At 35.0% G+C, this 18,683-nt stretch overlaps 1 protein-coding gene across 1 annotated transcript in view; it reads left to right on the forward strand.

The window, feature by feature from the left end:
- LOC108701422 overlaps positions 1-18,683 on the forward strand; it is a 98,898-nt gene that overhangs the window by 32,625 nt on the left and 47,590 nt on the right. The window contains exons 13-19 of the mRNA XM_018236080.2: positions 12-2,948; positions 5,399-13,225; positions 13,973-14,085; positions 14,552-14,649; positions 15,486-15,730; positions 15,902-15,975; positions 17,013-17,137. Of these exons, the coding sequence (XP_018091569.1) occupies positions 12-2,948; positions 5,399-13,225; positions 13,973-14,085; positions 14,552-14,649; positions 15,486-15,730; positions 15,902-15,975; positions 17,013-17,137 (11,419 nt within the window). The remainder of the gene's footprint in view (positions 1-11; positions 2,949-5,398; positions 13,226-13,972; positions 14,086-14,551; positions 14,650-15,485; positions 15,731-15,901; positions 15,976-17,012; positions 17,138-18,683) is intronic.

An 18,683-nucleotide genomic window follows, 5' to 3' on the forward strand; every position in this document is an offset into this window, starting at 1 on the left:
TTTCTCTGCAGGACATGGAAACAGCTATTGAGCTATCTACAACAAAATGGATTTGAGAAGGTACTTATTCAAACACTTGAGAGTCATATCTTCAGTTATAGCCCTGAAACCCAAGGGACAGCAAAGATCCTGCAGATTTTACTGAATACTGTGTTCTCCTCATTTGATGGACCCTTTTCTGAGTTGGGCCTCCAAGCACACTACCTCAACAACAGCATGATAATAGGCATAATAAGGAACATTGTGGGGAAACTAAATAACACCATATTTCAAGAAAACCTCATGGATGACAAGAGAAAATTCACAGAACTAATTGTAAATCTCATGGATTTTGTATTACAGAACAATCTTAATTGGGACAATGATTCACTGGACTCTCAATTTCTCCAAAATGAAACAAGTGAAATGAAAAATGTCCTTGAGAACCTGGTGAATGACTGGCTATTAATAAGCACAGCAGAAAATGAACTTCTATACAACAGCAGCTCAAGCTTTATAAAGGCATTTTATCTTTTGTTTAAAGCAAGTAATAACACACAAGCAATGGAGGCACTGCAGTTTTTCTTAAACACCAATGACAGTATAATAAGCATTCCCTTTCTCATTGATGCACTAAAGAATTTTTACAACTTCAGTAGAGAAACTTCTGCTGACATGAATGTTCTTACTGAACTGTACCTGAAACAGTTAGTGGTATTTCTATCCAATGGTCAGCTAAATAAATTTCTCCTAGAATTAAGTGCAATTCAGGAGATCACATTTTTGCACGCCAGTGATGCTGCAATGGATATTTTACAATTTCTAAACCCTGATAATCTGTACAATATTAATGACAGTCAGGGCCTGATTCAAAAACTTCTTACTACTTTATCAAGCTACATGCCTATGGAAGACAAAGCAGGCTTTGGAAATATCTCCAGCTCCATTGTGTCAGTTATTGAGGCACTTAACAACTGCACAAATGCTTCAGGGAAATGTCTGACCTTAGTTTCTGTGTTTCAGAACGTGGTTACAGATGTGATTAATGTTCTTAATTCCATAGAGAACAATAGCATTCCCAATAATTTTTCCAATAGCTCTTTGCAGCATTATGCCACATTTGATCACTCACATATTTCCATTATAAATAATATTTATTGGCTTGCTGCACAGTCTCAGGAAATATTTTATAATGATACAGGAGAATTTACAGATGTGTACCAAGAAGTTCTTTTAGCAGTTAAATTCACTGAAAACATCACAAATGAGCTGAACATTACTGAGCATGCAGACTTAAACCAGGTTAGTAAATACCTGCAGGAAATGAAAGCGATTCTAAAAGTGCTAAAAAGAAATAACATGACAGAAATCCTAATACAGTTTCAACATGTTGTTCAAGAATCTAACTGTGAAAAACAAACAGAAGCGGAATTTCTTTTGTGCACTTTCAATCTAACGTGTCATATTCTGAATACCCTGGGAAAACTACAACTACCTAATCCACTCAGTGGAAAAATCAACGATTTGTCCTTAATTGCAACATTCTGGATGAGTGAAATGGATACAACTGTAAATATTTACCAGCAAATGATTTCCTTTTACAATCTAACAAAAAGTGTCTTGCAAAATCAAGCAACCCTACAAGCAATTCTCACCCATGTAAATGAAATGTCAAACACTCTGCAAAATATTAAAATGGAAAATGGTACTTCTGGCATTGTACAAAATATAATTAGACTTCTTGATCTGTTGAAACCAGACACTGTCTTCAGCCTGAACAATATTACTTGGAATGTGAACAGTACCCAACTAGAAAATGTACAAGCTCAGCTCAAAATACTTCAATGGTATTTAATATACATAACAAACAATACAGAATTTAATAATACATCCAACAAATTGTATCCTATGTACAGGCTTACACAGCTTATATTGACCAATGGGATTCTGACCAAAGAAGCAGATAGACTTTTTCAACTGATCACTGATATTGTAACTTCAAACCAGACAGACTCAGACTTCATAAACCAACTCGAAACTTGGGTTGAGCTTTCGGAACTAATAAAGTCAATATCAGCCAGGGAAAATGGAAGTGCTTTTGTCTCATCTGACCTTACTGCAATTTGGCAAAGTATAGACAAACTCATGAGCGGAGAATGGAACTGGGTCCAAATAAACAGCATAGCAAATGTTGTGCACACGATCATGACCAGAGGCAATATTACAACTGAAGCAGATATCATGCAACTTTATGAATCTTTATTACATTTTTTTAATCAAACAAATTCAGCAGGATACATGAGTTATGTACAATTATTTATTTCTAATTTAGATTCTTTGTCGAAAACAAATTGCCAAAATGTTTCCAATGTAATTACAAACATGTATCCGATTATACAAAATGTGTTCCCTTCCAATTTTTGGCCTAAAAATACCATTATCCTAAATGCCACCAAAGAGATTTGTGATTTGATACAGGGGAACTCACAAAATAACTTGGCCACAATTCTGCGCATTCTCAGAATAGTTATCACGGCTGCTGAGCCTCTTACACAAAATGACACAAGAGAGTATATTATTGCTGTAGAAACTATTGCTGCAATGGCAGAAGATCTTATTTCTGAACCAGTGCCCTCTTATAATACTATTGTAACCGCTATGAAAATGATACCAAAAATTACTGAGTTATTCAATATTGCAGAAAACACAACCAATTGGGTGGAAAACACAGCTCTTAATCAATTACTTTATCTGTTGTTGGACTTGGCATGGAGCTCATCTTTGTCTGAAGACATAATTCTTGCTAAAGTAAAAAATGTTACTTTGGAAACAATACAGATTGTCCAGGACATCCTCAACAGTCAGAATGACTCTTCCTACAAAACAATCTTTTCTTTTTCACTGGAGGTAGTTGAACTTTTCCTCAACAAGACTGGCAATACATCTTCTGAAGACTACTCTGTAATGTCGTAAGTTTTATAACAAAATTTCTTTACCATTCTTTGTAGCAGAAATAAGTAGATGCTAGCAAACAAAAACAAAAGCATATCTGTGTTCAATAAGTGTGTTTTTGTGTATGTATCTCAGATGACCCTTTTAAAAGAAAGATAGGGAACTTTCCTACTTGAAGGAACAGGAAAAATAATATACTGCAGCCATCTTATAGAACTAATAGAGTTAATGTAACAACAGCTTGTTAAAACCATAGTAACCGCTCAGAAGATAGCATTTACTTATCTGCTGTTTGAAAGCAATTACCATGATTGCTATGGGTATAGTAATACTGAAGCTGTGTGCCTGTTATTATATTATGCCTATGGGGTGTCTGAAGAATTTGTCTGAAGAGGTCTATAATATATACTAGATAAATACTTTAGCAAAGAAAAAATCTGTTGTGTTTTTATAGGAATTCTCTGGGATTTCAAAGTAAAGTAGTAATAGTAGTAGTAAAGGGCATGTTCTTGCTGTGTTAGTGGCGCTAAAGGTGGCCACACATATTTATCAATGGTCAAATTTTGAATTAAAAAAACGTCGAAATTCGAATTCAAAAAGACCAACCGAAATGAAGTTGAAGTTTTCGTTGAATAGGTCAGTATTCGGCCGAATTCGAATTGTACGAATCGTAGGAATAGCGCATTCAATCGAATTCAATTCAAAGTTTTTCCCAAAAAACTTCGATTTTTTAAAGTCCACCAATTGACTCCAAATTTAGGAGGTCCACCATAGGCTAAAACAGCAATTCGGCAGGTTTTAGATGGCGAATGGTTGAGACAGTACATGATAAATTTCGATATTCAAATTTTTTGCAAATTCAAATCGAATTTGGACTATTCCCTAGTCGAAGTATACAAAAAATAGCTTGAAATTCAAATTTATTTCATTCGTAAATTCACCTCGACCTTTGATAAATCTGCCCCTCAGAGATACGCTCATTTGGCGATTTCTCCAAAGAGCATATCTCTCCCCTGTATATGCAGGAATCCGCAAGTCACAGGTTTCATAGTGGAAACACCAACATTTTTATTTGGAGACTGTGACGTGCGGTTTCCTGCTTCAACGTTTATTACATTTCCTTGATGAACTGCACCCAGGCACATCATTTTATCATTTATACCTGAGTGCCAGTATCTTTATGTGTTTTATATATATATATATATATATATATATATATAGATATATACACCAGCATGTATATATATATATATATATATATATATATATATATACCAGCATGAAGTTTGCACTCAGTTTGTATAAGCTAATTGCCTGGGTGCCAGAAATAAAAAGACGATATAACATCATATGAAGCTAAACTCACAGGTTTTTGCAAGGTGAAAAAAAGTGGTTTAAAGTTATTTAATGGATCTTTCTCAAGGTTACAGGACAGGAACAAAAGAAAAGTGCAGTTTCATATGATGTTATATATAGATATGTATATATACTGTTTATATATTATAAAACATGTGAGAGTATATAAAAAACATTTAGGGGGTCTATCACAAGACACTTTCATTATTTGTGCACATTTTACTGTATATTTGCTTTGTACTATTCATTATATTACAGGGTTATTAGAATGTACTTTTTTTTGTTATTCATGGCCCTTTATCATATCAATAAGAACTTATTCAAGAGTTTGACACTTGATACAAAAAATGCATTTGTCCAACCAATAAAGTCTTGTTCAAGCTCTTGAAAGTTCATTGAAAATGGGCTTGTTGGAGACTTTCTTACATTTTTTTCTTTAAAGCGGACCCGTCACCCAGAAAAATTATTCAGAATCCTATTTTATCACATTCGTCAAGCAAAATTAACTTTAATTACACTATATCAATTATTTGAATCTTGTTTCCATCAGTCTGGGAATTCATTATAATAACAAGCAGGCAGGAGCCATTTTGTGGACACTGTTATTAAGACAAGCCTTGTATCATCTCAGAATCTTGTTTGTGCACCAGAATGGGGGACCCGATGTCCATCCCCATGCCCTGGTTACACAATTAAACAGTGAAGAGAACGGGAATGTGTGGAGAGCAGTGACATCTAGGAAGTGCTGAATGAAAAGTGAAAGTAATTGTCTGCCCCGCCTCTATGCTTAGGCATAGAGGAGGGGCAGACAATATTTGATTGACAGCTAAGGTTTTTAAATTGAGCTTACAGCTATGAATGCTTTAATAAAAAATAGAAATTGGATTTCATGTTTAACTTGAAAAGGATTTTTATTATACAGATTTTTGTGTCTGGATGACAGGTCCACTTTAAAGTATTTAAAATTGCATCAAAATGAAAGGAATTTTAAAATGCATTTCTCTGAGTTCCTGTTTGATAGAGTCTCTAATAGCTTGAAACTTTGCATAATGGCTGTCAACACAATTATGTGAGAAGCATGCTAAAATTAAACATCTTTTATTCTTCACAGATTTGTAAAGCAAGTTTGGGATCAATTTAGAGAAAGTGGAACTGAGCATTTGATCACCTCGATTATCAAGCAACAGATTATAAACACGTATCCTGGAGGCTCAAAAGACTCTGCGATTTGGGACACTATTCTACAGCTTATGATTAATATCACAGACCTGATTCTTTCTGACACCAAGCAGCACCAAAACTATAGTAACGACAGCACAACCATAAATATTCCACCTGTGCTTTTAGAAACTCTCAAATACATTTTGCTTCCACACACTGAAAACATTACACAAGTCCTTATCGAATCCTGGGAAATTCTTCATAACATGTCTCAAATATTATTCTCCATGTCTGAACAAAATGAAACTAGCCAAATCAGGATTATACTTACCAGCTTAAATAACCTTAACATTGGACATGACATTTTTAATGACACAGTGAAACTGGTTGAACTTTTTTCTGTCATAAACCAGACAGAACTTTTTACTGAATTATTCCACACTACCTATATTGCATTAAACAATAATAGCCAATCTGGAATGCTTTTCTTGGATGCCCTCGATATTTTCAAAGACCTTGTGGACTTGTATAATTCAAGTGACATTAAAGAACTTTCTACAATTTTTGAAAAATACTTTCAGAATCTCTTGGATGCTGGTATTGATCTTATGCTGTATTTTAATGATCTCTTAGGGCAACAGTCTCAAGAAGTAAATAACACAATTGGACAAGTGCTACCATATTTTATGTCTGCAGAGCTGCAAAATAGAAGCATTAACACTACAAACCATATTGCAGGGCTCTTCAAACTGATGTCTGAGTATGTTCCAAAGGATGATCAGGATATATTCCAGAAAGTTGCAAATACCACTCTGCTGCTTATTGATGCTCTAGAGACTTGCAGAAATAAACCTGAGAACTGTTCAAATCTTAATGAAGGAATACAGTACATTGCATCTGATATTACACAGATTCTGTCAGCAATACAGAACAAAAGCTTGGAAGGATATTTTGGAAACAACTCTCTCACTTATAATGCCCAGTCATTGAAAAACTTGGTCAATGATGTTAATTTGATATGGTATTCTCAAGGACACCCAAATTATACCACAGAAACACTGATAAACCTTTTTGAAGACTTCCTTGCAGTAAGGAGCTTTATTTTGAACACCACATTAAGAAATGATCTCAATTTAACAATGTCTCCTTCTCTACAGAGCATTCTAGAGGTTCTAGCATCTTCCAATATCTCTGAATACCTTTTTCAAATACAGAATTTGCTCACATCGAACTGTATAATCCAGGAAGATATAGATAAAGGGGTGTGCAATTTAAACCTTATATCAAAGCTTGCACATCTCTTAAGTCTACATCCCTTAACAAAAGTGGCTCATGACAGGCTCTCAGTCATTTTCTCATTAGCTGAACTATGGCTAAGTAAAATCAATGCATCTATTTCAGCGTATCAACAACTTTCTGATCTATACAACGTTACAATGTTTGCATCTAAACACAGACCTGTTCTATATGCAATAAACAAAACAACAGAAAATATTGTACAGTTATTACAGCAGACTGAGACTTTCCTAAATGTCAGTATAAATGGAACCATGTCAATGACCACACTTCTTTCTAGGATCTTAAAAGTTATTGCTTTTGATAACAAGCTAAATTTTTCAAATGCATTCTTACAAGTTAATATCAATGACAGCCTGGTGAGCATAAGACTGCAGAGTGATATTGCTTATTGGCTCATGTCCCAAGTGAGAAATATTACCCCTTTTCTGAAAACATTGGCAGGTGACTATACAAATCAGACTGTTGGACAATGGATAACAGATAATTACCAATACATAAATCAAATTTTTAGCAATGCAGAAAATGTGATAGATGCATTGAATTCAATTAATGAACTGAAAGACCAAACACCTATATTCAATTCTGTAAATGAAAAATACAGACTTATACTCTATAATGTTCGAGGACTACTCCAGAATTTGTCAAATACTTACTTATTTGAAAACCTAGTAATGCATGAAAACCTTCAAAATACCTCCTGGCGAAGTGTAATGTGGCTTGTTTTTAATGTTACAGAACTGATCATTACTGAATCCTCTCCCAGCCCACCATATATTACCGCCAATGCAACAATGACAATTCTGCAGATGGTTTTTGAAAATATCCAGCAGATGATGCTACTTCAGAAAGAGAACATAAACCAAGTTCTAATGGAATTCTGGCAAATGGTTCTTGATGTATCTGACATATTCTTTGCAGTTGGACAAAATCATACCAGCCAGCTAGAGATGCTAATCACCAATGTGAACAATCTGAACTTTGGACCTGATTTCATCAAGGATGCATCCAAATTGAGTGAACTATTTTCTATTATAAATCAGACAGGGCTTATTACTCAACTAACCAACAATCTTCCTACTGCCTTTAAATATGATAATATTCAACACTTCAAGCTCTTTCTAGATGCATTGGATATTTTCAATGGCCTTGTTCAATTGAACAGTAGAATACATATTTATGAACTTTCTTCTGTCTTTAAACAATACTTGCAGAATTACACAGAAGCTCAAAACCAAACACAAAATTCACTGAATATGATTCTAAATGTTTTGTTTTATCTCAATAATCTAACAGGAGAACTATTCGGGGAACTAGATATTAAATTCATGCATGGGTTGTTCCAGTCCCAAGAGCTAAAAAATCGAAGTAGTAATTTCACAAATCAAATTGAAACGCTCTTCAATTTTATTTCTGAGTATGTGCCTAAGGAAGAGCAGGGCATCTATCAAAACGTTGCAAACATCAGTCTGCTGCTTATTGGGTCAACAGAGACTTGTACTGCTAAACCTGAGAACTGCACCAGCATTTTTCAAGGAATCCAGCATTTAGTATTGGATATTACCCAATTTCAGGCAATAACAGAGAACAAAACCTTGGCTGGACTCTTTTCAAACAGCTCGTTATTGCTGCTTGAATCACTGGACCAATCAACAAAGGCTGTTATCAGTGACATCATAACCATACTGTTGAATACTCGAAAGCACCTAGATAATTCATCTGAAATGGTATCGGGAGTCTTTGAAGAACTGCTTACAGTGAGGAACTGGATTTTCAACAACACATTAAGAAATGATCTAAACTTAACAAATTCTACATCTCTGCAGAACATTGTGAAAGTGCTGACATCATCCAACATCACAGAATTTCTGTTCCAAATAGAAAATATTATACATACATCCAACTGTTTTAACCAGAGTGGAGCAAACCCCTTACTGTGTAACTTAAACCTTACACTGAAGCTTACACATCTCTTAATGTCACTGCCATTGTCCCAGTCAACTAAAGACAGCTTTTTAAGAATTTCATCACTTGCAGAACAGTGGCTAAGTAAAGCCACTGATAATGTTTATACATATCAGCAGTTCACTGAATTCTACAACGCTAAACTGATTGCATCTGAATACAAAACTGCTTTAAATTTAATTAACAGATCAGTTGCAGATATTGTACAGTTTTTGCAGGAAACCGGGGCAGTACTAAATATTACTTTTAATGGAACTGATAAAATGGATGCTCTACTTTCAGAAATGTTGTCAGTAGCTGGTTTCGTTGGCTCTAACTACAATTTCTCAAGCATCATACAACACAATATCAGTGACATTCTAAACAACATACAGTTTCAGCTTGATGTTGTGCAGTGGTTTATTATCCACGTTAGAAACCAGACAGGGTTCATGAGCACATTACCAGGAGCCTATACCATACAGCAACTTGCACAGTGGATGATAAATAATTACCAATACATCAAGGTAATTATTCATAATATAGAGCATACAATTAATGTATTCAACCCATTTTTTACCCTGACCGATGTATTACAAATATTCAACACAGCCTCTCAAAATGGACAATATAATTTGCTTCTTTATAAGATTAATTCAGTATGGCAGAATTTATCAAATGGTTCATTTTTTGGAGATCTTCTCGCAAACAAAAGTGTTATATGGCAAAATGCTCTGCAACTTGCTTCTAATATTACAGACCTGATCATCACTGAAGCATCTTCCAACCCACCTTATATTACAACTAAGACAACAGTGAAAATTTTACAGGTGGTTTTAGGAAATCTTCCCCAGATTTTGCTCTCAGGCAATGATAACATCACACAGGCTTTTAAGGAATCCTGGCAAACTGTTTTGAACATATCTAAAATATTTCTTGCATCATCTCAACAGAATAAAACCAGCCAGCTAGAGATGCTCATCACCAGTTTAAATTCACTGAATTTTGGAAATGACATTTTTAATGACACAGCCAAGCTGGTTGAATTAATTAATATCATAAATGAGACAGGGTTTGTTAGTGAACTAGATAATGCTCTTCAAATTATTTTGAGCTATGATAATATCCAGAAAGTAAAACTAGTCCTTAATGCATTGGATATCTTCATGGGCCTTGTTGAAATCAATAATGCAACTAATACTCGTGAACTTTCTGCTGTCTTCAGAAACTACTTGCAGATTCCGTCAGATTTTGGAAACCATACAGAAATCACTCTTACTATGATCCTCAACGTTTTGAAGAATTGTAATAATCTAATAGGGAAACAGTCCAGTGATGTGAAAAATGTAATCCTTGAGGTTCTACCATTTTTCCAGTCCCCTGAGTTAGAAACTATAAATAATACTGTGACAAATCAAATTGCATTGCTTTTCAACTTGATCTATGAGTATATACCAAACGGAGAGCAGGACACTTACAAAAAAGCAGCCAATTCTAGCCTGATGCTTATTAAGGCCATAGAGATATGCAATACGAGACCTGAAAACTGCACCAATCTCATTCTAGGAATCCAAAATTTTGTGCTGGATATAAGACAGGTTCTTACAGTAATAGAGAATAAGAGCTTGGCAGAAGATTTTAAAAATGACTCCTTCCTGCAGGTGGAATATTATGACCAATCACTTAAAACTCTGCTTAATGATATCCTCTGGAATGTTCAAGTAAGCTCCAATAATACCAATGAAACCTTGTCTGTAGTTTATGATGAACTTCTTTCAGTGAGGAACTGGATCCTCAATAGTACACTTAGAAATGATCTAAACCTTACTATTTCTCCATCTCTGAGAAAAAGTCTTGAGGTTCTGTCATCAACTAATATCTCAGAGTTTATTTTGCAAATTCAGAATATACTTCTCACATCAAACTGTGTAAACCCTACAAATGCTGATCCATTACTTTGCAACTTAGAGCTAACATTGCAACTTACACAGCTCTTAAAGGCAACATTGTTGCCACAGCTGACTCAAGACAGACTCTCATCTATCTATTTATTAGCAAGGCAATGGCTAAGCAAAGTTAATACTACAATTTCTTCCTATGAACAGCTCAAGGAATTCTACAATCTTACAGTTCTTGCAATTCAGCATCATCCAATTTTACTTGCAATAAACAAATCTTTTGTGGACATTATACAGATATTACAAGACAGTGAGGAACCATTAAATGTTTCTATAAATGGAACTCACGTGATAGCTAATCTTATTGCAGACATGTTACAAGCAATTGACTTTAATTCATCCAATTATAATATTCCCTCTTTGTTACAGTATAATATCAGTGATCTTCTGGAAGGCATACAACTACAGCTTGACTTGGTTCATTGGCTTATGCTTCAAGAAAGGAACCAGACATCATTCTTGGATCCTTTTTCAAGAGCCCACACACAAAGCATTATGCAGTGGTTGCATGATAATTACAAAAATCTCAGACAGATTATTAATGATGTTGAAACTGTTCTCAGCTTTTTAAATTCTACATTTAGCTTAACTGATCTGATACATTTAGTGAATGCAACTCTTCCAACTAAACAAACCCAGCTTATTATACAGCAAGTTGACCAAGTGATGCAGAATATTTTAAATATTTCTTTTCTAATTAATCCAAGCAGCCAAACAGGTGTTGAATTAGCTTTGCTTCTCTCTCAAGAGATGAATAATACATTATTGCCAGCAGTTTTGCAAACCATAAATGTTGCACTTGAAGTTTTACAAGGCAAAAAGGACCTTTATCTAGAGTACCCATCTCAAATCAACCTTACAGTAGAAAATATTGCTACAATATTGAAAGAAGGAATGGATATCCTAAATGATATTCAAATGAAAGAGATGGTAAATAAAGAAATGATTTTACGAATTTACAACTTTACTCTCCTGCTGGTTCAGGATGAATTGCACTGGGTTCCTTTCCAAAACATGTCTGCTATGAAAACAGAGTTGCTGGATGTTTGGTACTTGGCTATGAGTCCATTCTTAGGAGGAAATATATCAAAACAATATACTGGTAACTGCTCTGTTCAAGATGTTTTACATATACTCATTAAGACAATATTTAAGAATGCTACTGTGAATGAATCTTTGGAGGAAGGAAAATGTTTATGGCAGTTTATAAGTAACACTTCTGATAACAGCACGAGACACAACTATACACTGAATGATATTATTTATCTTGCATTACAGAATTCTCCTATGCTCCATAATGTCTCTGGTGATAACAGTTTGCACCCATTAGCTAATGAAATCACATTCTTGATGCAGTTCATGGAACTTTCTGTTGGCGTACTGGCAGAGCTAAATAATCTTTCTGGCTTGCAGAGTCCACTCATTAATTTGCTACACAATAGTTTTACCTGTATTTCTTCTCATTTACCAGAACAAAATTCCACCTTTACATCAGGAATACAATTAATACAAATCTTTCATAATATATTTCTGAACCAGACCAACCCACTTCACAGTTTCATTCAATTTCTCATTAAAAACATTAATTCAAGTGCCGAGACTCCAGATATGCAACTAAACTGGGCAGAATTATCCAAGATTTTGGCTTCACTTCACGGCCGGTTTGATAGCCACATTTATGAGATTATTCAGTTAGCCTTTAATGTAACACACCTACCACCCTTGCTAAAGTCAATTGGTCATATAGACAGCTTTTTATTGATAAACTGGACTGTTGCTGAAATTGATAGCTCCATTTCTGTTCTGGAAACTATAAGAAGCACTCTCAGTCTTATTAATAGCCTTTCGGCATGGGATTCAAAAACAATTCAGATTTATCAATCCATGCTGTCTTTATTGAAAGATTCAAGCCTTCAATTTCTTCTAAACCACAATAATAACACAGTGGATAACTTTACCCTGACAGTGAATACTGAATGTGAAGCAATACTGAAACTGGTTTTCAGATTTTCAGATTCCGTTTGGGTGGTATTTGATCCAACACATCAACAATTGGAAGAAATGTTAATTTCTAACATAAGCTCATTGGCTTGCAGTCTCTTGAATTACCAACCAGGCCATTTCAATGGAGTTTTAGAACTGGTGACAATTAAAAATATTTTACCTTACATAACATATTTTGTTCCAGTGGAGATGACTAACTATTTCACTGCTTTAGAGAATATTGTTTCATTTTTGTCTGACAATCTAAACTCATCAAATAACTCTATAGAGAACATAGTAATGGGCATTTCTAACTTGCTCCTTCAAGAATTAAGACTCTTCAACGGCACAACATTTGTAGCAGATTGGTTGGAAAGCCTTCCTCTACAGAACATCAACTTGTTTTTATCAAACTCTTTTGTCGATGTGACAGCCACACAGAGCTCTGCTGCACAGATGGTGGTCTTGAATTTGGTCTCCAAAGCCCTTGGTGCCACTTCATACACACAGGCGATTTCTTCCTTATCTAACCTGACAACATATGTGATGAGCAACACTGGAGCCATTGCCTCAAGTAGCATCAATTTAACCCCACAGTAAGTATTTCACATTCAGTACCTTATAACATACATTTTGAGATATTTCACTGTACAAATGTGAAAAATGTTAAATATGTGAAACTAACAAATGAGTCTGTTAAAAAAAGACGCAAGCTATTCTACATACATGGCAACAGGCTCACTTTAATTAGACTGAGCAAAATACTGAGATACTCTATATTTTATTTTGCCTTTTTATGTCAGTGCAAAAATATCTAGCCAACCACCTTTGTTGCATCATAGTAATGTGCATTTGAGTTGAAATTTACTATAATTCATCTTTCTTAAAATATTTTTTGGTTACACTAGCATTTGTTATATTATACAAAGCTGTTTTATGCATGGTTGTATTTATACGACCTTCACATGTTGGGGCCACTTTATCCATGATCAGTAATTTTTACCAAGCAATATTGATGGTAAAACAAATTTTAAATGAAACAATCCTTTTTCTGCTTTGGAACAGTACAGAAGATAACTGTGCGAACTCTTAAGCCTACATGCAACTTTCATTCAGATAGGTGTTAGTGCTGATGCTGAGTTGTGCTACATACATAACACCCATTGACAAATGAAATCGTTCATGTCAGATGCAATCACTTTAACAAAATTGTCACAAATGTCTGAATAACTGATATAAAATAAATCATAGAAATGTGCATGCATGTTATTCTGCATATACTGCATGTGTACTGCATATGCACCTGTGGGTTCAATAGAATCAATGTAGATTTTTTATTGCAGGCTTTTGACTCTTGTGGAGGAATTGGCTATTAAAATACAGAATGTATCACTGACTGGACCTTATGAAAATGCCAAAAGTTGTTTGATGAATACTGTCTCCAACCAGTCATCAGGTACCCTATTATTTTTCAGGTTATCGTGGGTGTATAATTATTGTAGCCATTCAGCATGAAGACTGCATTTTAATGAAATATAAAGAACACATCTCTATTTGTTTGTTAAAATAATACAAAGATTACCTCAGCTGTAACCTGGAGGGAGGTTACATCAATTTCATACCATACTGGAATCATGCATCCTTACAAGAAAATATACTTCAAAAGAAAGATAAAACTTAAAGCAAGAAAATACTGCATTATATTTACAGTATTTATTGTATGTAATTATATATATTTAGCATTAGGAACATTTACAGCAGGGATAGTCAAAAAAATTTGCCATTTATTAAGAAGTATTCCATTTGAAAAGTATATATTGTGTACAATTAAAGTGTCCTTTCTGTGAATCTACTGTCCTACACAATGAAATTTAATATGGATTAGAGTTGAGGGTCCCTGTTTAATCTTATAATTTACTTAGGTCAACTTGAAGAGATGATTCAGATCATTCAGGCCGTGTTCACTCAAAGCAATGAATCAGCCAACGCATCACTGACTCTAGATTTGCTCAAAGAAAAGGCAAGTCAGCTAAAGTTATGATGACATTGTTGTTTGCTCTAATACTGACGTTTTTGTGATATTATAGGGATTTTATCTTGTATGCACTGTATTATATCAAACAAGAAAAAAACAACTTATTTAACAAGGTGAATGTATCCTGTAACATCTGTCTCTCCTTGTCTTTATAAGTCTGTATCTCTTTTCATAACCAAGTCTTAGTTTTGTTATAAATGTATTCTTTAATCAGTTTTCCAACTTTCCATTTCATGTATGATATTTAACATTCTGCAGGCTTATTCACACATTACTTCAGCTCACTAATTTACATCAGTTGTATAAGATGTGACTCTCTTCTCTGCACAGAATAGGTACCTCTCATTAGCTGCCATCTCATATGCCCTTCTATCTTTCTCCAAACATTATATTTAGCTTGCCATGGGACAAAATCTTTCAGCATCACATATTCTTGAAAATCCAATAATATTATTAAAAGATCTGCTTGGTTGTTAGGGCATACCAGATAGCACCTGAATGTTGAGTTTTGGTCTGAAATCAAATCTTGCAAACGATTTAGGGATTGGACTTTTGTAAAATCATATAATTGGTAAATTACTAGTATATATCTCCAAAAATGTAGGTTCAAAACTCCAATTTCTTAGATGAACTTAAATAACTTTACCCTAATTTCTAATATTCTGTTTATGTTTTTAGATTACAGAAGCTTGAAATTTTGGCAAATCTGAAATTTTTAGTTAAATCTCTTACAGGCACAGATTAGGCCACAATGTACAGCAACTCTTAATCAGTCATCATACCAGGATCTAATTTCTGCTTTGTATATTATTGTTTCCTAGATACAACAATTGCAAAATCTGACAACTCTAATCTGCAGATTTGGAGATTCGGATCAGTCCCACAGCTACTGCAACTTTACATGTCAATATCAAATAATGCTGAAATCTGCTGCAGACCTTGCGATTTCAGTAACCAGGGACACGGTTACCACTGTCAGCACCACAAATACAGACAAAATAGCAGCTTTTTTTGACAGCTTGCTTGAAAGTCTCCAGGAAGCTCTGTTAGCAGATCTGAGTTCTATGTAAGTGTAACTTAGGCAACAATAACTTATTCCTGAATTGCCCTGAAACATTAGTTAAACCATACCTCCCAAATGTCCACTATGCCTTTGACTTGTTTTGCCTTTTCTTTTCTAGATAACAACTACAATTTATTATATAAAAAATAAATATAGTTTCCAATTTTGTTTCAGGTTTCCAACAAGTATATCTAACATAACATCAACATTGAATGCTTACATTAATGAAACATCCCCCAGTTTTACAGGTAATCATTGTGGGGAGTGTGGGCAATGTCAAAATTTGTTCAGCTTGGATACAGTCTTTGTAATCTATACTTCAGTCAGCTCTTTATCCAAGTATAAATATTATGCTATATTCCTTAATTTAATCAGTAACCATCTGTGAGGTACTGAATCAAATTATTTGTGAGTTTTACAGCAAAAAACTGTGGCAAAAATTCAAATTCGAACATTAATTAGTCAGCCTCATAATGTTGTGATTTGCTATTTATTCAAGTTTCTTTTCCCTTATTATCCCTTCCACAAACTTACCTTCCACTGATGTCAAATTAACAGGCCTATAGTTTTCAGGCTAATGGGCTCCCTTTTAGATTTTTGATTTCGGTATTGTAAAAATGCCTTGACATACATATGGGGGCCCATTCACTAAATTCGAGTGAAGGAATAGAGGTAAAATAGTTCGAATTTCGAATGTTTTTTTTGGCTACTTCGACCATCGAATTGGCTACTTCGACCTTCGACTTCGAATCGAACGATTCAAACTAAAAAACGTTCGACTATTCGATAGTCGAAGTACTGTTTCTTTAAAAATTTCCTCGACCCCCTAGTTCGCCACCTAAAACCTACCGAGGCCAATGTTAGCCTATGGGGAAGGTCCCCATAGGCTTGCTAACAATTTTATGATCGAAGGATAATCCTTCAATCGATGGATTAAAATCCTTAGAATCGTTTGATTCGAAGGATTTAATTGTTCGATCGAACGATTATTCCTTCGATTGTTCGCTCGAACGAATTGCGCAAAATCCTTCGCCCTCGATATTTGAAGTTGAAGGATTTTAATTCGGCAGTCGAATATCGAGGGTCAATTAACCCTCGATATTCGACCCTTGATACATCTGCCCCTAACTGTTTATAGCAATATGACTATATAGGCAAATGGGGGGTAAAACATGTAAAATATCTTTATATTATTTCATTTTTTTACCATAGCACCCATTTATAAACTGCCCAGATATTTTTACTGAAATCCTAATATATAAATTTTTTTCCTCTCATTTCATAGCAAATTTAGGAAACCTGTTCACAAACACCAATCAGGTGGACAATCAATTGAATGAAATTGTGAAAATAAATAACGAAAGTAGAAGTGCACTGCTGAATGTGCCAATCCCAAACAACTTCTCCCAGGTGAGTTCTCATTTAAGAATTTTTGTAATTTGCATGTTAAAACTTAAAAATATATTAATAGTTCGATGTTGCTAAATGGGAATTTTAGAATAGCAGCTCTTCAAGGGCTGCATTTGTCAGCAGAATATGACAGTGTATGACAGTGTATGAGAGTTAAGGTGGTCTTACACAGGCCAATTTGGCAGCTTATCTGCCGTGTATGGGGTCTTCCGACCTCTTTTCTTCTAATCTGAATGGGTGACCTTGCGTCAGCTGGAAAGACCTACTGGTAAATAAAGCATTAGAGAGATTATTATATGATCCCCTTATATATTTATACATAGTTATCATATCACCCCAATTTGGCCAGTCTTTCCTCATAGCTAAGATTTTCCATACCTTTTACCAGCTTAGTTGCCCTTCTCTGTACCCTCTCTAATACAATAATGTCCTGTTTGAGTGATGGAGACCAGAACTGTATGGCATATTCTAGATGGGGGCCTTACCAGTGCTCTATACAGTGGAAGAATGACCCCTTCCTGCCGTGAATAAATGCCCTTTTTAATACAGCTCAAGACCTTATTTGCCCTTGATGCTGCTGACTGGCATTGCTTGCTACAGCCAAGTTTATCATCTACAAGGACTCCAAGGTCCTTTTCCATAATGGATTTGCCTAGTGCAGTCCCATTAAGGGTATAAGTGGCTTGGATATTTTTACATCCCAGGTGCATGACTTTACATTTATCAACATTGAATCTCATTTGCCACTTAGCTGCCCAGATTGCCAGTTTGTCAAGATCGTGTTGCAAGGATGCCACATCCTGGATGGAATTAATTGGGCTGGATAGTTTTGTGTCATCTGCAAACACTGATACATTACTTACAATACCCTCCCCTAAGTCATTAATGAACAAGTTAAATAAAAGTGGACCCAATACCGAGCCCTGGGGGACCCCACTAAGAACTTTACTCAAAGTAGAGAATGTACCATTCACAACCACCCTCTGTACCCGATCCTGTAGCCAGTTTCCTATCCATGTACAAACGACTTCATTAAGCCCAACAGACCTTAGTTTAGAAAGCAGTCGTTTGTGGGGTACGGTATCAAACGCGTTTGGCAAAAATCCAAATAGATCTACTGCCCCCCACTGTCCAGCATCCTGCTTACCTCATCATAAAAAGCAATCAAATTTGTCTGACATGACCTATCCTTCATAAAGCCATGCTGATTGCTGCTCATAATGCCATTCACTAGGACAAAATTTTGAATGTGATCCCTTAACCTAAGGGAAACTAAGCCTTCAAATAATTTGCCCACCACAGCAAAACTTATTGTCAAATTTACTGACCTATAACTGGCAGGTTGAGATCCTAAAGGAATTGTTCAGTGTAAAAATAAAAACTGGGTAAATGGATAGCCTGGGCAAAATAAAAACTGGGTAAATGGATAGCTTGGGCAAAATAAAAAATATTTCTAATATAGTTAGTTAGGCAAAAATGTAATGTATAAAGGCTGGAGTGACTGGATGTGTAACATAATAGCCAGAACACTACTTCCTGCTTTGCA

This window comes from Xenopus laevis, chromosome 9_10L (assembly GCF_017654675.1).
Source record: "Xenopus laevis strain J_2021 chromosome 9_10L, Xenopus_laevis_v10.1, whole genome shotgun sequence".
NCBI lineage: Eukaryota > Metazoa > Chordata > Amphibia > Anura > Pipidae > Xenopus > Xenopus laevis.